Below are 27,607 nucleotides of genomic sequence, written 5' to 3'. Positions count from 1 at the left end.
CTTCATTTGTATTTCTACTTTAAATGTTCCCCTGCATTTCTGAGTATGCCTTTTAATCAGTGTATATTTATTAAGCAGTTACAACGTTAAAGACATTGAGCTAGTTTCTGTGGAGGATATAAAACCCAAGAAGACAATCTCCCTGCCCTCAAGGAGTTTACGCTTGCGAGACAGCTATACCCCAGGGGAGAGAGAATAAATGCTAAACGGAAGTAAGTACAAAGTCCGTGAAAGCCCAGCTGAGAGGGAGACCAGTTCTGGACTTGAGGTAGACGGGGAGTGGAGAAGATTTAACTGACGCTTCTCTTCTCGGTGGATCTTCAGTGGGCCTTTGAAGAGTGAGCAGAATTTAGAGAGAAAGGGAAAGGGGAGGGAGAGAACCCCAACAGGTACTAGAGAGCGGTGGGGAAGGCCCGGGGCATGCTTGAGAAATGGTTTGATGACAGCAAGTCCTGGGAGTAATGGGAAATGTTGCTAGAAGGTTGAACAGGGCCCAGGCACAGAAGCTCCGGGTGTTTTTCTTTTAAATAATTGCTGACTTCAAATGTGTATTGTAAATCGTCTTAAAAACTAACATCTAGCTTTTTCTAAAAGTATGCCAACTTGAAACTTGGATTGGTGTGATCTCTCTTAATAGATTTTTAAAGCAACTATAGTACTTTGATGTTTTTGTAATTGAAAAAAAAAATTGCTCATCTTTCACGTTCTCTTGCCGGTACTTTTTGTTGGCAGCTGTTTGTAATTTTGCAAGATAACTAGCGAGGGGTAAAGATAAGGGTTTCCAAAGTAATACTGAATTACTCCACAGTATCTGAGCATTATTCTCTAGACTAGTGAGCTCCAAAGCGAGTGTATGAGTCAGGAGGGTATGGGAAGGTGAGAGTAGAACATGGAATTCTGTTTAGTTTTGTTTTTTTACTTTATATTTTTGTGTTTGATTTATAATGTACCATTGAATGAATATGTAAATTATATGCTTTTGGGGACTCGATGCTGACAATTTTTTTGCTGTTTCATATTGTTTAAGGGGGTATCCACTTTGTGAAAGAGGAGTTAAAATGATGAACATTTACTCCTGAGGTATAGATTATACACAAGAAATCAGAGGCTTAAAAGGTGATCATTTCTACTAATCTTCAGAATTACTAATTTGATGGCTTGTCCATGCCTTTGGAATGCCTATTATACTCTGGAAAATATTTGGGGTTACCTATATTATTTTCCTAGTCATTATGCCTTCTCTCTCTATTGAAGTGTGTACATACTCGTTTGCATTTTCTTTATGCATGTATGAATGTCTACGTGTGTTGATTTACATAAGCTCACTTACAGACATTTTTCAACATTCTTTCTAGAAACAGCCGAGAATGACTACTTTAACTCACCGGGCCCGTCGTGCTGAAGTAGGCAAGAACTCTGAAAAGAAGGTGGAAAGTGAGGAAGACGCTAATCAGGACAGGAGTCCGGACAATGAAGACACAGGAGACTCCAAGGATATCCGGCTCACCCTCATGGAAGAAGTCTTGCTTCTGGGACTAAAGGATAAAGAGGTAATGCAGCTGGGTCTGCTCGGTCATCTCAGAGACTCTTACATACTGGCATGTTTGGGGGAAGGAATCTGGAAGGTACTTTCATTAGTGCTAAGCTGGCCTGAGATTTGTGCTCCATCTGGGGGTTCGAGGAGTTCTGGAGTGTAGTTAATAACTTGCAGGGTAAAAATCCAGAATATAATTACTTGAAATATAATTATAAAATTACTCCAAATTTTTAGGGATTGCAAAACATTTTATGACACTGTCTAAAATTTTTGCACTTGTAGTTAAGACTGATGGTATTTAACTAACAAAGAGGGTCCTCATTGACGGCTTCTTAAGCTTTAGGGAGAAGAAGTATTTTAGATGAGAAGACAAGGAGCATGCTAATACTTGCTTTCTTACAAAAATAAATGATGGGTATGTTTCTTCTGATATAGCTTTTTGTGTTTCCTATTCTGTGGATCCTTAGAAGTTAAATATTGACAACATTATTTTAATTTTAGAAAATGTTTTTAAATTAATTTCAGCATTCTCAAATTCCCCTTATTACTAGAACATTTATAATAGAATTAGTTTTGAGATAGCAGGTCTAGTGATTGAACCAAATATTTTCTTACTTTTCTACCAATAGTATATATTAACCTTCATTTGTAATTTAACTTGTATTATATTTTCCCTTAATTAATTCTTCCCTAATGAAGAGGTTTGGAATATGTATAAAATGTTATATTTTTAAAAATACTAAATGTGGTTTGTTCAGTTGTCCTTAGCTAGAAATTCAGTAACAACAAGCATCTAATAGTGTCTCTTTTCTACTTTATTCCTCAATTTGTGAGTACCCTTGTGTCCTAAACTTTACATTTGATTTTCTTTCTTTTTTCAAAGATTTACTTATTTATGCGTACAAGAACTGGGGCACAGCCAGAGGTGTGGGGGTTGAGAGGATTCACCAGAGACAGAGTAAGGAGCAGAACAGGCAGATTGACTGAAATACAGTGTTGAGGGGAGCAGCCAGGAGACAGGCGAGGTCTGCTGAGCCATGTGGGTTGCTCCCTGGCTGGAGATGGAACTCAAGCTGCAGTGGCTGCAGATAGCTTCATAGTGCTGAGACTTAACCCCTTGCACCACCAGGGAGACCCCACATTTGATTTTCTTTATCACTTTTTTCCTTCTCTTTTTTTTTTTTCATATCAAATTACTAACTGGAACAAAACTTGCTATGGCCTGTGTATTGTTAAAACTAGTAATAGAGACATGCTGTATGTACTTGGCCAAGACATAAATATATCAGAAAACCTTGCCTAGAAGTGTATTTTCCTATTTGCTAAAAAAGTTGATAAGACTGTAGTTTTACAAAAATGACAAATGAAAATGCAAAACTGACTCACCAAAAGAATGTCGGAAGAGACCTGAAGATTAGGTGGCATCAACGCTGTTTTGGGATGTGTACCTGGTCTCTAGGAAACATTCACTGACTTTATAAGAAGAGTACATTAGAACTAAAAAGCTATTTGGTTTGTTTTAGCTTTGAGTAGAAGTGATTGATTTCCTGCTCACCCTAGAATTTTTGCTTCTGGTCAGTAGTAGAGAAACTGCCTTTGGACTTGCCTTTGTGTGTTTCTAAATTATAGTCATTTATTATATTTAAGGAAATAGAATAAAATAATAAAAGAGCTTATTTAGAACTATGAGAGAACCTGTGTGAGCAAAGGTATGCTGGGCGAGAGAACCCGGGTGAGCAAAGTTATCATAAACTTGGTCCGTTTGGGAGGTGATGGAGAAACCAGCAGGAGTGAAGTAGGTCATGTTCGTGACATTCAAAATTGGCAATTAGATTTAGACTAGAGTGTGGAGGATTTTGAGTGCCAGGCAGACTTTAGATCCTTTCCTCTGAGTAAAATAAGATCATACTTAATGAAAACAGCAAAGTTCATTTAATCTTTCAGTTCAAATTAAAGACTTTTGATATTTTTGCTCTAAATTCCTTGTGAGTACATGTTTTGATGTGTATATAATTACTTGTTTTTACATGGTTTGAGGTTTGTGACATGTCAAAAAGAATCCTCAATATTGAACTCTGTTTCCCAAAGTTAACTTTTGCTGAAGATTTCCATAAGACTATTTCAAACCTAATACTATAATATTTAAAAATCTGTTTGAAAAGACATTGAAGTAGGAAGTGATAAAGAGAGACTAATCTTTCAAGAACTGTAGGCTGAGGGAGGCGTGCTAGTAGGTCATATATCAAGTCACGCATGCTGTTCTATTCATCCCTCTCTTAAGATTCTTTAGAGGAGAAGCTGCCACAGCCTGATTTTAAAATATTAAGTTTCATTGTATTGTGAAAATGATCAAGACATTTATGTATAATATATAATATATTTACATATTGTCTGCTGAAGAGTCTAACCTTTCAGTACATTTAAAATTAGATGTTATCTCTGTTTAGTAACACTGACCTCAACAGAGAGAATCAAACTTGAGCCTGACAAAATAACTACATTTATTTCATATTGCAATAAAAAGCCTGTTTGTCATTATTACCTTTGGTGGAAATTTTTTTTTTTTTAGATTTATTTATTTATTTATACAAGCACTGGGTACAGTCAGAAGCATGGGAGGGTGAGATATTTATTTATACAAGCACTGGGTACAGTCAGAAGCATGGGAGGGTGAGAGAATTCACCAGAGCCAGAGCCGGGAGCAGAGCAGGCAGAAGGACGGAAGTACGCTGCTGAGGGGAGCAGCCCGGTCTGCGCGCCATGTGGGACCCTCACCCGGTGGCTGGGGAGCAGCTGGGGATAGAACTGGCGCTGCAGAGGCTGCGAGCATCTTCGCAACCCAGCGCTCAACCGCTGCGCCACCGGGGAGGCCCTGGTGGAAATTTTTATATAGACATTATTAACTCACGTACAACTGATACTTCAAATAAATGCTTTAATTGCTAGTATATAAAACCTCTCCTTTATTAGAATCTTTATTATTAAGTTGCCTCCTAAGAGGAGTAAGCCCTATTAATGCTTTTGGCTTTTGGCCATAATCTTTTTAGTTTGTGGACAGTGTTTTCTTACTCACTTCCCTTCCTTGCTAAGCTTTCTCCTGGCAATGCCATCTGTTGAGTACTTACTGTGCCCTGAGACACAAAGCTTTTCATCATATTTTTCATGTCACTGGAGCAATATTTGACCAGAAGTATTGTTTGTTAAGAGTATTACTGCAGGGCCTCCCCTGGTGGCGCAGCAGTTGAGCGCTGGGCTGCGAAGCTGCCCACAGCCTCTGCAGCACCGGTTTGATCCCCAGCTTGATCCCCAGCTTGATCCCCGGCCGCCTGCGAGGATCCCACATGGTGCAACAGACCTCTCCTGCCATGCCCGCCTCTCCCCTCAGCAGTGTATTTTGTCAGTCTGCCTGTTCTGTTCCCTGCTCTGGTTCTGGTGAATTCTCTCCCCTCCCGTGCTTCTGACTGTACCCAGTGCTTGTATATAGATAGATAGATAGATAGATAGATAGATAGATAGATAGATAGATAGATAGATAGATAGATCGATCTTTGAAAAAAAAAAAAAAAGAACGTTACTGCAGGGGGCCTTACTACCCCAGCCAGATAAGACACTGGCAAGCAGCTAAGAAAAGAACGTTACTGCAGGGGGCCTTACTGCCCCAGCCAGATAAGACACTGGCAAGCAGCTAAGAAAAGGGCCTCACACAATGGGGCCGAAGACTTTTAAAAAGCCTCACACAGTAGGGCTGAAGATTAAACATCCCTTTGTTTTTTTGTTCTTGGTCATAATAGAAAAAACTTCTCAGAATATACCTTGGGCAATAAACTATACGTATAAAAATATTGTAAGTACATGGCACGGAGAATTATTTGCTTAAAAATTAACACTGAATAATTTGGCCCACTTGACAATGGGAAATAATTATTGTGCAAGGGCATGCCTGATAAGCAGCCCAGAGCTGGCTGCAATTTTCCTTATGTGGAAGTTCCGTAAAGAAGCCTTGTAATGATTCATAGAGTTGATTACGATAGGAGTTTCTAGCTAGAAAAAAGTTCTAATAACTGATTACCAGGAAGCAACTGGTCTCTAGCTGCAGGCCCTATAGATAGAGGAGTCTCCTGATATTGTAGCCTTGGCGGATAGGGAACGTACCAAGGACTACAGGCTGTCTTAGTTGTTTAGGCTGAAATAATGAGCCTAAGTTTTAATTATCTATTAACTTTTAAGGTCGCTTCTTTTCTCAAAATCTGTAGGCGCCAAAATGTCTGTGGGAAAAGAATGTACTGATTGTTTCTGTTTTGCTTCTATGCAAAAGGTGATGTAAACCCACCGCTTGCCTTAATGTATAATTAAAGACCCGCTGAGACCCTCAGCAGGAGATACTTGCACCAGATAGTATCTGTGTCTGCCTCACCCCCCTTCCCCTCAGCCCTCAAGTTGGCCCACACGGTTTCATCCTTTCAGGGACACCTGACCCGACATTTTGCCAGAGCTGGTCTTCGGCAGAATGTCTCTTATGTGTCAAGTGAGGGCTGTTGAAAGAGAACCAATACAGTAGTCCCTGCTTTTGAGATAGTCTAGGGGTATGAGAGTAACTGGAGAAGCTGGCATCAGGCAAGTCCCCAGGCTGCTGCAGAGGCAGCTCAGGCTCATGGAGCGCACAGGGGAAAGGCTCCTGGCTCGGGTGAGTGACGGAAGTGGTAGTGAAAGAGGGAAGGAGAATTACTTGGAAAAGACTGCTACAAGGTGGGAACTCTTGACCTGAATTCTGAAGATGAGCGTCAGTTCGTCTGTGGAGAGGGACAGGTTCTGGGAGAAAAGACCTTCAGCTGCATGTTTATGATCATTTCAGTGACTTCCAACTGGAATAACCTCAGAGATTTCAGAGCATTCCAGCTCCTTTAAATGGAGTCAGGTGTTTGAAACCTAGTTATCAAACAGCTAGATGTCCAGTTACGTGTTTTATTGTTCAGCTCTCCTAAAATTATGAAATACAGTATATCCAGAGACATATATAAAACACATATGCAGAATTTAACAAGTAATTTTAAATCACAAACTCCTGTAGCCGCCACCACTAGAACATCAGCTCCCTAGACACATCCCCCGCGCACCCCTAACCTCATGTTCCCTCTCTCTGCTTTTAACATGTGTGTATGTCCCTTAACCTTTTTTTTTAGTGTTTTTAAACCTTATGTTGTTGGGTTAATGCTGTTATGTGTTATTTTGTTCAATATGTTTGAGATTCATCCGTGTTATTGCATATAAATTAGTTCAGTTCACTGTAAGACAGTATTTCATCATGTGAATATACCTCCATTCATCCTACTAGTTACTAGACATTGGGGATTCCATTGTGAACGATGCTGCTAAGAATATTCTTGTATTTATCAGTTACATTCTTTGAACATATAGAAAAGTGGTAAATAAAACTGGATAGAACTTTTTTTTAAGATTTATTAATTTATTTATACAAGCACTGGGCACAGTCAGAAGCATGGGAGGGTGAGAGAACCCACCAGAGCCAGAGCGGGGAACAGAACAGGCAGACTGGATGAAATACACTGCTGAAGGGAGCAGCGGGAGCCGCAGGAGAGGTCTGCGCGCCATGTGGGACCCTCGCCGGCAGCTTAGGATAGAACTGGCACTGCAGAGGCTGCGCGCAGTCCAGCACTCAACCACTGTGCCACCAGGGGAGGCCCAGAACGTTTATTTTAAATGCTAAATTTATGTTAATACTAAATTTGTTCAAGCTTCTAATGATCAACCATCAGTTATAATTCACTTATAATTTATTAGCAATGGGAGAATGAAAGTAAAACCTTTTTTTAAAGCTGGTAAAAAAAAACTTAGTGAACTAATCAAAGTTAAAAAAGCTCTCAATGAATGACTATAAATGGAGAAAATTGCTCCTTTTCAAAAGTGACTAAGTCTTGGGCCAGCTGCCCGCAGCCTCTGCAGCGCCGGTTCGATCCCTGGTTGCTCCCCGGCCACCGGAGGAGGGTCCCACATGGCGCGCAGACCTCTCCTGCCGCCCGCTGCTCCCCTCAGCAGTGTCCTTCGGTCCTTCTGCCTGCTCTGCTCCCCGCTCTGGCTCTGGTGAATACTCTCACCCTCCCGCGCTTCTGACTGTACCCAGTGCTTGTATAAATAAATAAATAAACAAATAAGTGAAATAAATCTTAAAAAAAAAAAAAGTGACTGTCTTAAAACATTTTATTACTAAAAGAGTAAATGTCTTGGGCCTCCCCAGTGGCGCAGCGGTTGAGCGCTGGGTTTGCGAAGCTGCCCGCAGCCTCTGCAGCTCTGGTTCGATTCCCAGCTGCTCCCCGACCACCGGGGGAGGGTCCCACATGGCGCACAGACCTCTCCTGCTGCCCGCTGCTCCCCTCAGCAGTGTACTCAGTCCTTCTGCCTGCTCTGCTCCCTGCTCTGGCTCTCTCGCCCTCCCGCACTTCTGACTGTACCCATGCTTGTATAAATAAATAAATCTTTTTTTAAAAAAAAAAGTGAAGCCAGGAAAAAAAAAAAGAGTAAATGTCTTATTTTGTTAGGTCACTAACCTGGTCGTGCCTTTTAGTTCCCTGATTGCACAAAATGAACAATAAATCTCTTGTCAGTAGTCACGGCCAGAATATCAAAAGGACTCGTTTGTCGGGTTCTGTGAGTTTAACATTGAATGTTTAAAAAAAAAAAAAAACTTTTATTTCATCCAGTCACATAGCCTCAGTTATTTACTGTTGGTATACAGGGAAATGTGGGAGACCAAAGTTCCATCCTAATAGTAGGAAAATATAGTTTAAGCTGTTTCATTGAGAGCCTGAGTCTCCCTATATGCCATACCCCCAAATGCACACTGTCCTGAAATATCTTGTATTGATACTAAAACCCACTCGCTTACATTTGGGCGCTGGCTGAACCAGCTGCACTGTCTTGCGAGCCCTCCCTCCTCTTGTCTCTGTCATGATGTATTTGTGTAACTTAAGAGGGTTCAAAACATTTTGCACGTACTCTTCCTTGATCCTGTGAAGCAAATATCCTTTTTTTTTATGGGAGTCAGAGTTAAGTGGTCATTTGGCCAATATGTTGTGGAATGTATAGTCCTCCTGACTCTGAGGTTAAAAGGACATGCTTGCTGAACAGGTATCACATAATTTTCTGTATTTCTTACTAAGTGAACTGCTCAAAGTTGTTCATTTCTTGGTGTGACTCCCCCTCCCCCAAGAACTTGATCTTCTAGAATAACTTCATATGGAGTTCAATTTATACCTCCTGTTATGATAAGAGAGCACTGAAACACTCGGGCCACAGGAGAGCTAGTATTGCAATGAAGTGAGTCAAGGGAATTTCTTGGTTTCCCAGGGCATTTAGCAGTTAGGTTCAGTTGGGCTTTTTTGGAAAAGCAGATGTTACTTGGAAAAGTTGATGGTTTCTAATTTTAGCTTTATGTTTCTGAGATGTGGGACCCTGCTTCCACAAATCTTTCATGCAAATTTAAAAAAAGCTAAGTTTGTACTTGAGATTATACTGGAGGGGAGCCCAAGAGCACTCTGCAAAGGGCAGACCTGGGTTTTGCAAAAGGAACAGAGAGGCTGGGAGGAGAGAAGGGAGTGAGTGTGTCAAGTGAGGGGAAGACCCTGTGGGCCTGGGACGGACTAGAGCTGTGAGGTGAAAAAATAAACATGATCAGTCATGGATGAGGGAGGGAGGGAGGAAGGGAGGTGCGGGGGGCGGGGGCAACTTGAGAGGATTCATCAGAGACAGCAGGGAACAGAACAGGCAGACTGACTGAAACACACTGCTGAGGGGAGCAGCGGGCAGACAGGAGAGGTCTGCTGCGCCCTGTGGGTAGCTCCCTGGCCAGGGATTGAACTCATGCTGCAGTGGCTGCAGATAGCTTCATAGTGCTGAGACGTAACCCTTTTGCCAGCAGGGGGGCCCCATGATGTGCCTTTCCTGATGATTGGTGATATTGAGCACCTTTTCATGGCCCCATTGGCCATTTTTATGTCTTCTTTGGAAAAGTATCTACTTGGGTCCTTTGCCCATTTTTAGCTGGATTATTTGTTTTTCACTACTGAGTTGTATGAGTTTCTTTTATTTTTTGAATATATGGTATGTATTTCCTCCCACTCTATATGTTGCTTTTTCATTTTGGCGATGGTTTCCTCGGCTGTGCAGAAGTGTATTACTTTGACGTGGTCCCACTTGTTGATTTTTTTGCTTTTGTTACTTAAGCTTTTGGTGTCAAATGCAAAAAGACATTGCCAAAACCAGTGTCAAGGAACTCACCTGCTGTGTTTTCTGCTATTAATTTTACCATTTCAAGTGTTACTTTTTAAGTTTTTAATTCATTTTGAGGTTTTTTTTTTAATCTTGGTAGGCAATCTCTGTGCCAAGGATCAGCCTAAGGTACAAACTTAAAGTCTTCTCAGTCTTGGCAGTTTATGGTGATTTTCTCATTTCCTCTGTTGAATATCCTAGTCTTTGGTGTCTGGTTCTCAAAATGGAAAGCAGAGACATGAAGAGGAGAAAGGTTCCAGCCCTTCAAATCACCTGTCAGCTACCAGGTGGAATCACCTGTAAGCTACCGGGTGCAGGCAGGAAGGGCTTGCAACAGCAGGGAGGTTGCCCTGGACTCTGTGTCTCCAGCTTCCTCCTCAGAAGCAGCAATCAGTGCTCAGAATGCAGGTTCCAGTATCTGAAGGGCAGGATTCTCACATGCCCATCCTGTTCCTAGAATGTGTTCCGGCCGCCCGCCCCTGGCTGCCTGCCCTGGGCCAGGGATAGGGGATGGATGCCCTTGCTAACAGGAGCTGAAATTAACTCTGACTTATCATCCACGCCTCCCCGGGGAATTGCAAAGCTTCAACAGACTCCAGAGTTTCTGGGTATTTATACCAGATAGGTTTTGCTGGTGCAGTAGTTGTCTAGATGGGAGGACAGTTTTCTGGTGCTGCCTTGTCTTCCATTTTCCCAGAATTCCCACCACATTTGTCTTTTGTATGTCCTTGCCATGTTACCCTCCCCATTTGTGTTTTTTTTTTTTGCTTGTTTGTTTTTCACTTAAGTTTTACATTTCTGAAAAGAATCTTTGAAAAAAAGCCCTTTACAGTCCAATAGTGACCTTTCCATTCTGTAGATCCCTGTGCTCAGTTACTGAGTGTTCTGGTTTTCTTTTTTTTTTTTTTTTTAATAGAGGCATGTTTTATTTATTTATTTGTTTGTTTGTTTGTTTGTTTGTTTATACATGCGCTGGGTACACTCAGAAGCGCGGGAGGGTGAGAGAATTCACCAGAGCCAGAGTGGGGAGCAGAGCAGGCAGAAGGACCGAAGCACACTGCTGAGGGGAGCAGCGGGCGGCAGGAGAGGTCTGTGCGCCATGCGGGACCCTCCTCCGGGGCTGGGGAGCAGCCGGGGATTGAACCGGCGCCACAGAGGCCGCGGGCAGCTTCGCAACCCAGCGCTCAACCACTGCGCCACCAGGGAAGCCCTGTTCTGGTTTTCTTATAGGCATTGTGGAAAGGCACGGGCTTTGGAAGCAGATCTGTCTGTCTGCAAATCCAGGGTCTACCACTTACTAAATGACTTGGCCTCAGTTTCCACATTCTTTTCTTTATTCTTATTTTAGATGATAATGTGGACTTCAAGTGCTATTGTAAGAATTGAATTATTTATATAAAATGTTTAACTCAGAGCCCAATATATATAAATGCTCAATAAATAATAACCAAAGTGAAATAATTCAGGGAAAGAGAAATACCATATTATCTCACTTATGTGTGATTTTTTTTTTTTTAAGATTTATTTATTTATTTATACAAGCATTGGGTACAGTCAGAAGCGTGGGAGGGTGAGAGAATCTACCAGAGCCAGAGCAGGGAACAGGACAGGCAGACTGATGAAGTACACTGCTGAGGGGAGCAGCGGGCAGCAGGAGAAGTCTGCACCCCATGTGGGACCCTCCTCCAGTGGCCGGGGAGCAGCCGGGGATTGAACCATCACTGCAGAGGCTGCGGGCAGCTTCGCAACCCAGCGCTCAACCGCTGCGCCACCAGGGAGGCCCTGAAGTTTTTTTTTAAAAAACATTTATTTGTTTGTTTGTTTGTTTGTTTGTTTATACAAGTACCAGGTACAGTCAGAAGCACAGGAAGGTGAGAGAATTCACCAGAGCCAGAGCAGGGAACAGAACAGGCAGACTAACGCTGAGGGGAGCACGGGTGCGGCAGGAGAAGTCTGCTGCACCTGTGGGACCCTCACCGGCAGCCGGGGATGGAACTGGCGCTGCAGAGGCTGCTGGCAGCCTCGCAGCCCAGCGCTCAACCACTGCGCCACTGGGGAGGCCCTATGTGTGAAATTTTTTTTAAGATTTATTTTTATTCATTTAAGCATACAAGAACTGGGATGTAGGCCAGAGGTGCAGGGGGTGAGAGGATTCAGCAGAGACAGAGTGGGGAACAGAGCAGGAGGCTCTACTGAAATACACTGCTGAGGGGAGCAGCAGGGAGACAGGAAAGGTCTGCTGTGCCATGTGGGTCAGCTCCCTGGCCAGGGATCAACTCAGGCCGCAGTGGCCGGTGATAGCTTAATAGCACTGAGACTTAACCCCTGCACCACCAAGGAGGCCCTATGTGAAATACTTTTTAAGAAATTAATTCATAAACATAGAGAACAGATTGGTGGTTTCCAGAGGTAGGAGGGTTTTGTGGGGGTAAAATGGGTGAAGGTCTTCAAAAGGTACAAACTTGCAGTTATAAAATATGTAAGTGCTGGGAGGTGGTGTTGAGCATGCTGACCGGAGTCCATAATATTGTGGTGTATATTTGAAAGTTATTGAAAGTAGATCTTAAAAGTTCTCATCACGCGGGAAGAAAACTGTAATTATGTGAAGCAATGAATGTTAACCAAGGTTGACTGTGTTGATCAGATACGTGTGTGTACATATTTATATATATGTTGTACACCGAAAACTCACACAGCAGATCCTCAAAAATGCCATTTCGTTCAGCATAATTTTGTTATAACATTGATGAGAAAAAAATCCTGGCCAGGGCCTCCCCGGTGGCGCAGCGGTTGAGTGCTGGGTTGCGAAGCTGCCCACAGCCTCTGCAGCACCGGTTCGATCCCCGGCTGCTCCCCAGCCACTGGAGGAGGGTCCCACATGGCGGGCAGACCTCTCCTGCCGCCCGCTGCTCCTCTTAGCAATGTACTTCGGTCCTTCTGCCTGCTCTGCTCCCCGCTCTGGCTCTGGTGAATTCTCTCGCCCTCCCGCGCTTCTGACTGTACCCAGTGCTTGTATAAAAATAAAATAAATAAATCTTTTAAAAAAAAAAAATCCTGGCCAACAAAGTTAAGTAAAAAGACATTATTCAAGTACCTGCTTCTATTGTACTTGTTTTGCTTAAAGTTGTAGTTTCCAAGAACCTACCATCAATATTAATGCCATACAGTAAGTCTCCAAAAAGCCATATAAATTTGTAATTTAAAATCGGAATCATGGGCCTCCCCAGTGGCGCAGCGGTTGAGCGCTGGGTTGCGAAGCTGCCCGCGGCCTCTGTGGCGCCGGTTCGATCCCCGGCTGCTCCCCGGCCACCGGAGGAGGGTCCCAAATGGCGCGCAGACCTCTCCTGCTGCCCGCTGCTCCCCTCAGCAGTGTACTTCGGTCCTTCTGCCTGCTCTGCTCCCCGCTCTGGCTCTGGTGAATTCTCTCACCCTCCCGCGCTTCTGACTGTACCCAGTGCTTGTATAAACAAAACAAACAAACAAAATAAATAAACATGCCTCTATAAAATAAAAAAAAGAATATGCTTTTTAATAAATAAATAAATAAATAAAATCGGAATCATGTTTTCTTAACTACATTTACGTTTTTGACAATATCCTATTGCCTGCCTGTTTGGCAAGATGACGCATTTACCTTGTCTCACTATATCTCTCCCTCTACTCCCCAGTATTTTATGAAGGTTGGTTTATAACACCAACAAAAAGGTTTAATAACACAAAATTACTATATGCAGGAAGCCCCAAAATTTGGGCTGGAAAAAACATGGGGAGAAGAAAAAATATGTGTATGATATATATATGAAAAATCTGATTTTACATACACCCAAATGATGATGATGATGGAATTTATGAGTAATTTTTATGATATCTTTACAAATTTTCAAAAGTATATGTATACTGCTTTTATTTTATTTTATTTTTTTAAAGATTTATTTTTTATTTATTTATACAAGCACTGGGTACAGTCAGAAGCGCGGGAGGGTGAGAGAATTCACCAGAGCCAGAGCCGGGAGCAGAGCAGGCAGAAAGACCGAGGTACACTGCTGAGGGGAGCAGCGGGCGGCACCTCCGGTGGCTGGGGAGCAGCCGGGGATCGAACCGGCACTGCAGAGGCTGCGGGCAGCTTTGCAACCGCTGCGCCACCGGGGAGGCTCTGTATACTGCTTTTAATCAGTAAAGAAAGAGCTATTTGCAAACAAAAGGGATAACTGCACACACACTTAGTCTTTCTCTTTTGATGTTTGATTATACCATAATTGCCTTTAAGGCTTTCTAAAGCTGTTTTAAATCATTTGAGGAGTTGTAGGGAGATAGATTTAGAGCCCTAAATGTGATTTCAGAATTTTAGTCCCCTTTCCAACTATCTCTCCTTCTGTTCTCTTTGGACAATGTGTAGCAATGAAAATTCCCTTTTCTCATAAGTAACAGATTGTGGGAAAGGAAGTCATGTAACTTACTGGTTTTGATGCTACAATAACTTTCACATTTTCTAGCGTTTAAAAAAAAATGAGATCTAAAGCATATACAGAAATATCCAGAGATTACCAATTGCTTTCCTTCACTTTGGATCTTTTTCACTGATGAGGCATTATTACATGTTGTTTTGACAACGACTATTTTAAAGACATAAATAGCTCAACTGAGAACTGAGAAAACTAATAAGCTGATCTTTATGACCAACTTTGCATCTTTCCAGCTTTCTGAATAAACCTGAAAGGATATAATATTCATGTAGGTAGTTTATGAGAAATTATATCTACGTATGTGATCCACCCACTCCCAGCCACGGAAATCACCTGTTAAGCCGGAATCACGCCCTGTCACAGTTCCTCATTCCCCACCACAGTGAAGCAGGAGAGAGAGCTGTTAATGTCTAACCTCTTATGAAACATCTCTGTTGTCTGGGTGGACAAAGAAATATGATCTAGAGTTAAAAATAAATCATATCAAGTTTGTAAAATGAGAATTTGAATCAAATTCTGCAATTTATTCAAAGTGCACTTTAAGGGAAAACAGTATGTTAACTATATGTTTTTAAGAGGGAAAGATTTTAATAAAAATAGTTTTATATTAAATACAAACAATGTAAACCAATGTTACCTTGATTTAAAAAATGTAAAAAAAAGTTTTGCTTAGGGGCCTCGCTGGTGGCACAAGGGGTTAAGTCTCAGCACTATGAAGCTAGCCACAGCCACTGCAGCACGAGTTCGATCCCCAGCCAGGGGACTACCCACATGGCGCAGCAGACCTCTCCTGTCTCCCCACTGCTCCCTCAGCAGTGTATTTCAGTCAGTCTGCCTGTTCTATCCCCCACTCCGTTTCTGGTGAATCCTCTTACCCCCACAACTCTCGCCTGTACCCCAGTTCTTGTATGCATAAATAAATAAATAAGTCTTTAAAAAAAAAGGTTTTGCTTATATAAGCTTTGATAACCCCTGGGGATCATCTTACAGACATGGCCATTGGAATTGGGCATATGGAAAGGGCTTCAGGAAGACAGTAGAAGACAATTCCCCCATAGAAGTTAAAACAATTTTAGTGTCGGGATTTGGAGGGAGGGAAGAATTTTTTTTTTTCTGAGATTTTTTTCGTAATAAAGTGATATTTTCTCATTGTAGATAATTTGAAAGAATAAAAAAAAACTTTTGAAAAGTAGAACAGTATCTTACATAATTGTGATAATTTTGAATACACTTTTGTATTTGACTGTTTTTCATCCAGCTTTATAACAACTTTCTGATTTTTTTTAACTCCTTATAAGCCTAATTTTTAATGATCCTAGGAAGTTTCTTTGTTATCTTTCCTATTTGTACACTAAGCAGCAACTTCAGAACCTTTGGCCTTCAGAGTTTTTTTAAGGTGTGTCTTCAAGGAAGTTTGAATGAGGAAACTAGGTGGAAATTCAAGCATGAAGTGTTGACTGTCTGAATTTATTGAAATCTCATTCTGAATCTCTTACTAGGACAAAATGTCATTGTAAAATCTTTGACCCCAGAATTTCTTCTAGGAATTTGTTCAACAGAAAAACACACACAGGTGAATACAGCAGGCCCTCAGGGTCTTTTCTCTCAAAATGGTTTTATTATATTGATGAGAAAAAGGAATCAGTTCCCCAGGGGGGCCACTATCTGTAGGAGCCCACACATTCCTCCTTTGTCTGTGGGTTTTCTCCTAAATCCTGAGGACAAGCATGTGAGGCTCATTGGCGCCCTGTCCGGGGCTGGGCCTGTCTCCCTCCCTGAGCTGTGGGCATAGGTTCTGGCTGCAGAAGACCCTGAACTGTAATAAGTAGATCAGAAAATGAATGAATATAGATGATTGTTTAATACTAGAAGTGTTTGGGGTCTTTATTTAGAGATTAGTGATGTTTTCATGACCAGAAATATGCTGTAGGAACTTAACTCTTTTTCTCAATTTTTTTATCGAGGTGACATTGGTTTATATCTCTGTATATGTTTTAGGAGAACAGCTCTTTAAATAGCTATTCTCTCTACGCCCACCACCAAAGCACCACTAACTCTCTACTATAGTTCTCTGAACTCCCTCCGCCCTTTGCTCCCACCCAACGCCCACCTCTGGAAAACTCAGTTCTGTGGTCAGAATCCAGGTATTTTTTTTTTTTTTTGGCTTGGTTTTGTCTGTTCCTTTGCTTTGTTTCCTTATATTTTACGTAAGAGTGAAATGGTTGCTAATTTTCTTTCTCTCTCTGTCTTATATCACTTAGCATAATAGCCTCAGTTCCATCCATGTTGTCACAAATGGCAAGATTTCATCTTTTTATACCTGAATATTACTCCATGTGTACACTTACCACATCCTCTTTATCCAATCGTAAGTCAGTGAGCATTTAGTTTGTTTCCATATCTTGGCAATTGTAAATAGTGCTACAGTGAATTTAAGGTGCATATACCTTTTCATATTAGTATTTTTATACTTTTTGGATAGATACCTAGAAGTGAAATTATTAGATCATTTAGTAGATATATTTTTAATTGTTTAAAAAAGATTATTTATGCATACAAGAACTGGGGTACAGGCCAGAGGTGCTGGGAGGATGGGGGGTGAGAGGATTCACCACAGACAGAGTGGGGAACGGAACAGGCAGATTGACTGAAGTACACTCCTGAGGGGAGCAGTGGGCAAGTCAGGAGAGGTCTGCTGCGCCATGTGGGTTGCTCCCTGGCCAGGGATTGAACTCATGCTGCATAGGTTGCGGACAGCTTCATAGGTTGCGTCTTAACCCCTTGCGCCACCAGGGAGGCCCTATTTTTAATTTTTTGAGGAACACCGATACCATTTTATAGATATTACACCAATCCCCACAACAATGTACAAGGGAAACTTAACTCTTATTTATATCAATTAGCAAGTAGTAAAGTTGATTTCGTTATGTCATTTCACTTACAGTCACAGTTCCAAGAACCTAACTATGATGTTAAAGTAGAACTTACTATATTTCTTCATAAAAATTTTTTGTAATGGGGCCTCCCCTGGTGGTGTAGCGGTTGAGTGATGGGCTGCGAAGCTGCCCGCAACCTCTGTAGCACCAGTTCCATCCCCGGCCGCCGGGTGAGGGTTCCACATGGTGCGCACAGACCTCTCCTGCTGCCCGCTGCTCCCCTCAGCAGTGTATTTCGTCGGTCTGCCTGTTCTGTTCCCTGCTCTGTCTCTGGTGAATTCTCTCACCCTCCTGTGCTTCTGACTGTACCCAGTGCTTGTATAAATAAATAAATAAATATTTAAAAAAAATTTTTTTGTAATGGCTGTAAACATAGCTACCTAAGCAGACATTAGTAAAAGCTTGGATAAATTTCATATTCTGGTGCAGCACCCTCACCCCCTGCTAGCAGCAGCGCCTGCTTCCTCCAGGCCTGCCCCGGTGTGCTGGGGCAGTGGCAGCCTTTCTGGCCTCTTTCCGCATTTAAAATACATCATCACTACAATGAATATGAAGATCTGTATTTATTGATGTGGAAAGAGGTCTAAAATAATGGGTAGGGGCCTCCCCGGTGGCGCAGCAGTTGAGCGCTGGGCTGTGAAGCTGCCCACAGCCTCTACAGCGCTAGTTCGATCCCCGGCCGCTGGCGAGGGTCCCACATGGCGCGATAGACCTCTCCTGTGGTGCCCACTGCTCCCCTCAGCAGTGTACTTCGTCAGTCTGCCTGCTCTGCTCTCCCCTCTGGCTCTGGTGAATTCTCTCACCCTCCCATGCTTCTGACTGTACCCAGTGCTTGTATAAATAAATAAATAAATGTTAAAAAAAATAAAATAAAATTATAAAATAATGGGTAAGGGAAAAAGTTGTCACCTGGTATTATTTTATTTCTATAAATAATATTTTTTTTAAAGATTTATTTATTGATTGATTGATTTATACATACATACATACAAGCACTGGGTACAGTCAGAAACGCGGGAGGGTGAGAGAATTCACCAGAGTCAGAGCAGGATGCAGAACAGGCAGAAGGACCGAAGTACACTGCTGAGGGGAGCGGCGGGCGGCAGGAGAGGTCTGGCACCATGTGGGACCCTCCTCTGGTGGCCGGGGAGCAGCCGGGGATCGAACTGGCGCAGCAGAGGTTGCGGGCGGCTTTGCAACCCAGCGCTCAACCGCTGCGCCACTGGGGAGGCCCCCTATAAATAATATTAATAGAGCACCTCCATGGTGGCACAAGGGGTTAAGCACCGCACGATGAAGCAATCCGCAGCCTTTGCAGCACGAGTTCAATCCCCGGCCAGCCAGGGAGCAACCCACATGGGGTGGCAGACCTCTCCTGTCTTGCCCGCTGCTCCCCTCAACAGTGTGTTTCAGTCAGTCTGCCTTTTCTGTTCCCCACTCTGTCTCTGATGGATCCTCTCACCCCCTGCATCTCTGGCCTGTACCCCAGCTCTTGTATGCATAAATAAATCAATCTTAAATAAATAATATTAATAGAATATGTACATATGTATAAAAATCTTGAAATATACCCACTAAATTGTTAGTAGTGTTTATCTAGAAAGTATAAGATTGTCAGACTTTCATATTCTAAGTTATGTGTTTCTATAATGTGATCTTCTTAAATCACATATTGCTTTTATAATCAGAACAAAACAAAGTTTACTATCCAAATCCTCCAAGGTTCTCTGTTGGTCATGAGGCAATGTGCAATGCCATTTGTGTTAATGGATCCTGAAATTTTTCTCTTTTCCTTCATATATTTATCCTTTGGTTGAATTGGTTAAACTAACTTAATATTGAATGGTGAAATTAATGTGTATGTGCTAGGGACCCTGTATGCCAGAGCAATGGCCCTTTAACACAGAATTTTTATTACAAGTGATTTGAAAATTCAGATAGATTTTTTTTAAATAGATCTATTTAGAGGAAAGTGGACCTTAGAATTATAACTATATTTTAAAGCTCTACATATTTATTTTTTTTAAACTCTAGAATTGCCCTATTTATTTTGTTAGTATTAATTCACCAAATATTGAGTACTGATAATACATATGTGATATTACATATATAACTCTACATACTTATTTTTTGCCTTTTTTCTGTTTGGCATGTAACTCAATAAAAAGTTAGCAAAACTCATTTTTGAAGAGTTTTACATATTATGGACACCGTGATGCGAAAGGGTGGTGAAAGCATACAGTTTCTACATCCTGGTCTCCACTGTTTATTTATATTGATTCTCCTTTATGGTCCTATTGACCATCTGATATCACTGTCACTGAAACAGAAGTTATAATAACAGGAAGAAATAAGAAAGCTCCTTAGATTGCTGTAGTAGTGACAAATATTTACACACCTGCTGAGTTTTAAAAAGTCACCATAAAAGCTGTGCCTCAGTAAATAATGCATGTGAAGTAAGTTATACTTTAACCTTAATTAGGCATGTAAGTTGTATAAAACCAAGTATTAATGAAAAAATGAAAAGTCGGGCCTACCTGGTGATGCAAGTGGTTAAGACGCAAGCTATGAAGCTGTCTGCAGCCTTTGCAACACAAGTTCAGTCCCCAGCCAGATGCCCACATGACGCAGCAGACCTCTCCTGCCTTGCCCACTGCTCCCTTCAGCAGTGTATTTCAGTCGATCTGCCTGTTCTGTTCCCCACTCTGTCTCTGGTGAATCCTCTCACCCCTCCATACCTCTGGCCTGTACCCCAGTTCTTGTATGCATAAATAAATAAATCTTTGGAAAAAAAAAAAAGAATGGGGCCTCCCCGGTGGCACAGCGGTTGAGTGCTGGGTTGCAAAGCTGCCCACAGTCTCTGCAGCGCCGGTTCGATCCCCGGCCGCCAGATGAGGGTCCCACATGGTGCGCAGACCTCTCCTGCCGCCCGCTGCTCCCCTCAGCAGTGTACTTTGTCAGTCTGCCTGTTCTGCTCTCTGCTCTGGCTCTGGTGAATTCTCTCACCCTCCTGCGTTTCTGATTGTACCCCAATGCTTGTATAAATAAATAAATAAATCTTTAAAAAAAAAAAAAGAATGTTCTGTTTAAAACAAAAATAAAAATGAAAAGCCTACTCTTTATTTATTTTTTAAATAGAGGCATGTTTTATTTATTTATTTGTTTGTTTTGTTTATACATGCACTGGGTACAGTCAGAAGCACGGGAGGATGAGAGAATTCACCAGAGCCAGAGCTGGGAGCAGAGCAGGCAGAAGGACTGAGGTACACTGCTGAGGGGAGCAGCGGGCGGCAGGAGAGGTCTGCGCGCCATGTGGGACCCTCCTCCGGTGACCTGGGAGCAGCTGGGGATCGAACCGGCGCCACAGAGGCCGTGGGCAGCTTCAGCAACCCAGCGCTCAACCGCTGCGCCACCTGGGAGGCCCGAAAAGCCTACTCTTTAAAAGAGAAGTTACAAGTGTGATTTGAAGTAGCCTTGAGGCAGGCAATGGAAGGAACTAATCCCAACTTTGAGTCTAAAATTAGATGCTTGGGGGCCTCCCTGGTGGCGCAAGGGATTAAGATGCAACCTATGAAGCTGTCCACAGCCACTGCAGCATGAGTTCGATCCCCAGCCAGCCAGGGAGCAACCCACAGGGCACAGCAGACCTCCCCTGACTCGCCCGCTGCTCCCCTCAGCAGTGTACTTCAGTCAGTCTGCCTGTTCTGTTCTCCACTCTGTCTTTGGTGAATCCTCACACCTCACACACACAGTCCCCACACCTCTGGCCTATGCCCCAGCTCTTGTATGCATAAATAAATAAATCTTTTAAAAAAAAGAAAAAAGAAATTCTACTTCAGGAAGGAGGAGAAGGGCACCAGGAAGATGTGAGATGCAAGAAGGAGTGGAGAGTGAAGAAATTGATAAGCATCTGAGTTAATGTCAATACGTGTTACCTGCATATCATAATGATGATGTGAATTATAATGTCTTGTGAGGTTAAAAAAAGGATACAACATACAACTAGGAAAGTGGTTAAAATGTTGAGTTATTTTAAAAAATGGATCATATATTTTAAGTTAATCACCATGCATATTAAATTCAAAGGTAACTTTGCTATAGAGTTCAGAACGTCTAAGCCAATAAAGGGAGGAAGATGGAATTTTTTTTTACATTTTAGTAAGTTCTTTGACAATGTTTAGCTGTGTAACCTAAGCCGTGGTACATAAACTCCATGAACCTTGATTTCCTTATCCTTGCAGTGTGATTAGTAGAAGTACCACCCTTATAGGGAAGTAACCAGACAATGTAAGCAAAAGGCTTAGTGCAAATCTCCAGAATGTTGAATAAATATTAGACATCACCATTTCTCCTACTGATTTAGTTCGACTTTTTGTTAATGCTTTAAGCTGCAGTAGATCCTCCCTGCTAACATCTCACCCAGGTTCTTTCCCGTGAGACAAGAGGCCACACCCAGAGTCAGAGAGTGCCAGCTGTCCTGAGAACCCTGGTGGGCCTTCCTTCCATAGCAACTTGCTCAGAAGCTTCAGGATTCAACATTGCCTTTCAGTAAAAAATTCCATGCATAAAGCATCTCCGCGGCCTGGCCCCAGCCAGCCTGCTCCCTTGCCTGCTTTCCAGTGTGGAATGTGGATGCTCAACGTATTTGAGGTCTTCTTCCTTGACACTGCTGCTTTGAATGTTCTTTTTAAAAAATTGAATGATTTCCTTCCTCTGGAATACCCTCTACCAAATTCGACCTATTCTTCAAACCCCAGGCAGGACCCCTAAGACTAACTCAAAAGTGAGTTATAACTTGAAAACTTGCCATTCAAAGCAAACTTCAGTAGTTCTGGATGCCTGTCTCTTTTGCTGCATTTTCAACCGAGCTTTAATTTAATTTATTTATTATCGTGGAACTTCCCTCAACTTTGCCTAACTGCAAAGGACGAACACTAGTCTTTCAGCTCCTTAAAACAGTGATATGTCTTCAATATGCTTGTATCCCCTATAGCTCCTAAGAAAGGAAAATTAACACTTAAGTGCCGGCTATATGCCTAGTGCTATATTAAGTCTTTTTTTGTATATAACATCTCATTTATGCCTCACAGCAAACTTAGAAAGATGTTAGTGTCTCCATTGTACCTCTGAGCCCATTGCACTTAAGGTTGCTTACACACCCTAGTTACTTACTCGTCGCACCCTAGTTACCTACTGGTCATTGGCAGGCTGGGACTTGACTACACCGGCTGTCAAGATGCTTGTAAACACATATCCTGCAGGAGTAAAGGCTCCAATGTGTGTACATTTTTCTGCTTGATTTAACTTCTACTCCTAAATTTAGAGTGTCATGGAAACAGATTTCAAAGAAGCCCAAATTCTCAAAAATATAAATTGACGTGCCAGTTATTAACAGCCAGACGATAGGAATTCATAAAATAGCTTGACGTCGGACATCACGTTGTTCTGTGCTTTGCATTCATGTGACGTGACGTGAAGTGGGTCACGACGAAGTAGAATGTTCCTAGGATGCTGCTCTGGGTCTGTCCCTTTCAGAACAATTTTTCTCTTCCTTTTTCCCTTTTCTAGGGTTACACATCTTTCTGGAATGACTGCATATCCTCGGGCCTTCGAGGGGGCATCCTGATAGAGCTGGCCATGCGGGGTCGAATCTACCTGGAACCTGCCACCATGCGTAAGAAACGGCTCCTTGACAGAAAGGTACAGCATCCTCTGTGAACGACCTCTTGACATAGGGAAGGCAGAGACCAGCAGTCCGTCCTAGGAGAGTGGGAAGGTGTGTGTAGTGAGACGAGGTCGATACCACGATGCGGCCGTCCCGCTGACTGTAGCATCCTGCAGCAGAGGAAGCAACCCAGGCGTCCGTGGTCTAAAGAGCTCCAGGATTTTCCGGGGTTTCATCTGCCTCTTTACTACAGGCAAATCCCATTTCTGATACTATTGCTCCCTCCCCTCTGTGACTGTACTGTAGACTAGAGCGCTGTGGAGCAGGGAGCAGACACAGGGGTCAGGCGCTGTCCTGCTTACTCGGTCAACCTGAGGGAGCCATTGATTCCTTCCCTCTACAGCAGACCCTCTCCAGCCCGTGAAGCCATCTCCTTACTCCGCGTGTCCATCTCCTTACTGCTCATCCTTCCTTCACAACTTCACCGCCCGCCCACACTCGGAGACCGCAGTCTCAGGCCTCACCCGCTGCTTATTTTTCTCTTTAACCTCCATGTAGCACTTGACACTTGTGACCACCTCCTCTTAAGCCCGTCTCCTTGGCCTTTCCTGTACCACACGCTCTTGCTCCTCTCACTGTACCCTGTTTCCTCTAGTTCTCCATTTCTTAACATTCAGTCTCGGTTTGTCTTCCATTACATCGTTGTCTATCCGTTTGGAGATACCATTTCTTTCCAGCGTCATCTGTTAGCCCCGTGAGATCAGTCCTGTCTTCCTTTCCGCCTGCCAGGAGCATATTTAACTAACGGCTGGACATTTCACCGTGGCATTTCCATTAATTAATTGTTTCACCAGTTGGTCTTCTAGACTCAGAATTATTATGGAATCTTTCCTTTATTGTCATTTCTATCCATTTTATCACCAGGGTCCACTTCAAATGTTATTTTGTCTCCCAACTATCACCCCTTATTATTTTAAACTTCTAAGGATAGGACAGTATACTATACTGCTTTTTTGCATTTTCTGCAATACTTAACCAATATTGTATAGTATATTGACAGGTTTTAATTTGAATGAAGTGAATGAACCAGGTTCCTTGCCTCTCTCCTGAAAGGTACTACTAAGGTCAGACAGCCCAACAGGTGACGTTTTACTGGATGAAACTCTCAAACACATCAAAGCCACTGAACCCACAGAAACTGTCCAAACATGGATAGAACTACTCACTGGTAAGAACATGCAAAACGATTCAAAAATTCCACCATTTGTGATCTTTATCCTATTCTTAATAAGATCAGGAAAAGAAATACAGAAATTCAGGGTGTTGAGTAAGATATATGGCTCATTGTTTAAACATCTTTGTTAATATATTTTATTCACATACTGTACAGTTGGCTCATTTACAGTATACAACTCAATAGATTTTAGTATGTCATCTAATTGTGCAATCATCATCACAGCCTAAATTTAGAACATTTTCATCACCCCCAAAATAAACCCCATTATCATTCACAGTTTTCCCAACTCTGCGACCACCGATACACATTCTCTCTCTATAGATTAGCCTATTCTGAACATTTCATATAAATGGAGTCATAAACTTACAACTTTTGTGACTTCTTAGGATGATTTCAGTTTATGCCTGTTGAAGCACATAATAATACTTCATTTCTTTTTCCTTTTTAGGGGCAAATTCAAAAACTTTACTGTGAGTAACTAGATCTTTGGCATAAACATTTAGATGAATCTTCCACAGGACACTTTCACGTTACAGCCAGTGTCACTTTATGGAACAATTTTTTTAATTGAAGATTTATTGAGATATTTGTAGATTCACATGCAATTATAAGAAATAATACAGAGATCCCTTATTTGCCCAGAATCCCCCACTGGTAACATTTTGCAAAACTGGTATATGACAACCAGGATATGGTCATGGATAAGATTCACCAATATTTTTAGAACGTCTCTGGTTTTGACTGGACTCCTGTTTATTGCCAAATGATGCTTCACTGTATGAATATACCATTTTGTTGATCCATTCATTAGTTTATTGGGTTATTACCCTTTTCTGACTATTATGACTAAAGCTGCTGTGACCATTCAGAGTCAAGTTTTTGTGTGACCATTTCATTTTCTTTGGGTATATATACATAAACTATATATAAAATATTGTCATTCATAAGTGTACAATTTAGTGACATTAACTACATCCACAGCATTGCGTAAGCATCACCTCTCTCTACACCCAAAGTTTTCTCATCATCCCAAACATCCCTCTTCCTCAACCCTCATTCCCAAGCAATGCCTCTTCTCTTTCTGTCTCCACAACTTTCTATACCAGGTGACTGACACAGTGGAACTTTAGATTTCTTGTCCTTCTCTGTCTGGCTTATTTCACTAAGCATAGTGTTTTCAAGGACCATTCATGTTGTTGAACTTATTAAAATCTCATGCCTTTCTATAGCTGATTAATCATACATTTACATACGTACACACACACCTATCACATCTTGTTTGTTAATCGGTTTATGAACACCTTGATTGTTTCCATCATTTTTTTAATATTTATTATGCATACAAGAGCTGGGGCGCAGGCTCAGAGGTGCGGGGATGAGAGGATACACCAGGGACAGAGAGGGGAGCAGAAGAGGTGGATCTACTGAAATACACTGCTGCGGGGAGCAGCGGGGAGACAGTAGAGGTCTGCTACACCATGTGGGTAGCTCCCTGGCCAGGGATCGAACTTGTGCTGCAGTGGCTGCCACCAGGGAGACCCCGGCTTCCTTCACTGTTATGTGGAATACAAAGAAACAAAGAAAGGAACAGACAAAACTAAACCAAAACAAACCCTCAAAAACTGGCTACACTGGGGCCTCCCCTGGTGGCGCAGCGGTTGAGCGCTGGGCAGCCTCTGCAGCACCGGTTCGTTCCCTGGCCACCGGCGAGGGTCCCACAAAAAAAAAAAAAAAAAAAAAAACTGGCTACAAAGCTGAGGCTACCAGAGCAAAAGGATCAGGAGTAGGGGACCAAAGTGGGCAGTGCCCAGTGGACCATGGTGGAGGATGATTAGGGGGTTGGTGGGGGTTAAGGTGTGGTAACACCCATTAGATTGGTGTGAATGTGCCACCAAATCATGTGGAATGATGTGAACCAATGTTACCTCAACAAGAGACAATGCAATATTTTTAAAGTGTCCCCTCCAGTTATTTAGAAGAATTTGAGAAAGGTTAATGTTAATTCTTTTTCAGATTTTAACTAGAATTCACTAAGAAGTCACCTGGACTGGGGGTTTTCTTTGTGGGGACATTATTGGTTACTAATCTCGTTATTGATGTTGAGATTTTCTGTTTCTTCTTTAGTCAGTTTAAATAACCTGTTTCAAGCAAATTGTCCATTTCTTCCAGGTTATCTAAATTGTTAACATACACACAGTCGCCCATAGTATTCTTTTGCAGTTCTCTTTATCTCTGTAAGGTGGTGGTCGTCTCACTTGATTCCTGTTATCAGTCTGCATCCTTCTTTTCTTTGCTTCCTTCTCTCTTGCGTCCTTCTTTTCTTTGGCAGTGTAGCTAAAGGTTTGTCCATTTCATTGATCTTTTCAAAGAACCGACTTTTAATGTCTTTGATTTTTCTCTATTGTTTTCTGTTCTCTATTTGTTTATCTCCATTCTAATATTTATTATTTTCTCCCTACCTGCTAGCTTCGGCTTTACTTTGCTGTTCTGCTCCTAGTTCCTTACAGCGTAAAGTGAAGTGGTTGCTTTGAGCTTTCTTCTTTTTTGATGCCAGCATTCATATAAATTTCCCTCTGAGCACTGTTTTGACTATTTTCCATGTATTTTGATATCTTGTGCTTTCATTCATTTCTAAGTTTTTTCTAATTTCCCTTGTGATTTCTTCTGTAACACTTTGGCTTTTTGCGATTAACTTCCACGTTTGTGAATTTTCCAGTTTTCCTCCTGTTACTGATTTCCAGTTTCATCCCATCGTGGTCCTAGGAGATACCTGTATGGCATTTATCTTTTGAGATCTGTTGAGACTTATTTTGTGGCTTCCCAGGTAGTCTATCCCAGAGAACATGCTGTGTGCCCCTGAGAAGAATGTGTTTCGTGCCTGTTAGGAGGTGGGGTGCTCTGTAGACGTCTTGTCAGGCCTGGCTGTTTATGACGTTGTTCATGTCTTCTCTCTGTTTCCCACAGGTGAGACCTGGAACCCCTTCAAGTTACAGTACCAGCTGAGAAATGTACGAGAGCGAATTGCAAAGAACCTCGTAGAGAAGGGCATTCTGACCACCGAGAAGCAGAATTTCCTCCTTTTTGACATGACGACTCACCCAGTGACCAACACAACAGAGAAACAGCGATTAGTGAAAAAACTCCAAGACAGTGTGCTCGAGCGGTGGGTGAACGACCCTCAGCGCATGGACAAGCGCACGCTGGCACTCCTGGTGCTCGCCCACTCCTCTGACGTGCTAGAAAATGTCTTCTCCTCTCTGACAGATGACAAGTATGATGTGGCAATGAATCGAGCCAAGGACCTAGTAGAGCTGGACCCTGAAGTAGAGGGGACAAAGCACAGTGCTTCAGAGATGATCTGGGCTGTGCTGGCCGCCTTCAATAAGTCCTAAAGCCCAGGTGGGTCTCCTTCCCCCATTAACTAGTGACAGAAACACCATCACTGATTTTTGTGTGATGAAATATTTTCATCATTTTTTTCCTTCT

The 27,607-nt window shown here is 42.3% G+C and overlaps 1 protein-coding gene across 4 annotated transcripts; it reads left to right on the top strand.

Moving 5' to 3' along the window:
- Positions 1–124: 124 nt before the first annotated feature.
- GOLPH3L (golgi phosphoprotein 3 like) lies at positions 125–27,513 on the top strand (the record flags this gene model as incomplete). Of its 4 annotated transcripts, XM_084243274.1 has the most annotated exons (5): positions 125–212; positions 1,356–1,550; positions 22,788–22,919; positions 23,998–24,112; positions 27,086–27,513. In XM_084243274.1, the coding sequence occupies 4 exons, from the start codon at positions 1,368–1,370 to the stop codon at positions 27,511–27,513; spliced, it is 858 nt and encodes a 285-aa protein (XP_084099400.1). The 4 variants fall into 4 exon arrangements, with proteins under 4 accessions (XP_084099400.1, XP_084099398.1, XP_084099399.1 ...); XM_084243272.1 differs by lacking the exon at positions 125–212 and having other exon boundaries at positions 1,368–1,625; XM_084243273.1 differs by lacking the exons at positions 125–212; positions 22,788–22,919 and having other exon boundaries at positions 1,368–1,550.
- Positions 27,514–27,607: the final 94 nt, after the last annotated feature.

The sequence above is a fragment of the Talpa europaea genome, assembly GCF_964194135.1.
Source record: "Talpa europaea genome assembly, chromosome: 9".
NCBI lineage: Eukaryota > Metazoa > Chordata > Mammalia > Eulipotyphla > Talpidae > Talpa > Talpa europaea.
Note: the sequence above shows the minus strand (reverse complement) of the source record. Positions and strands in the feature narration are given on the sequence as shown.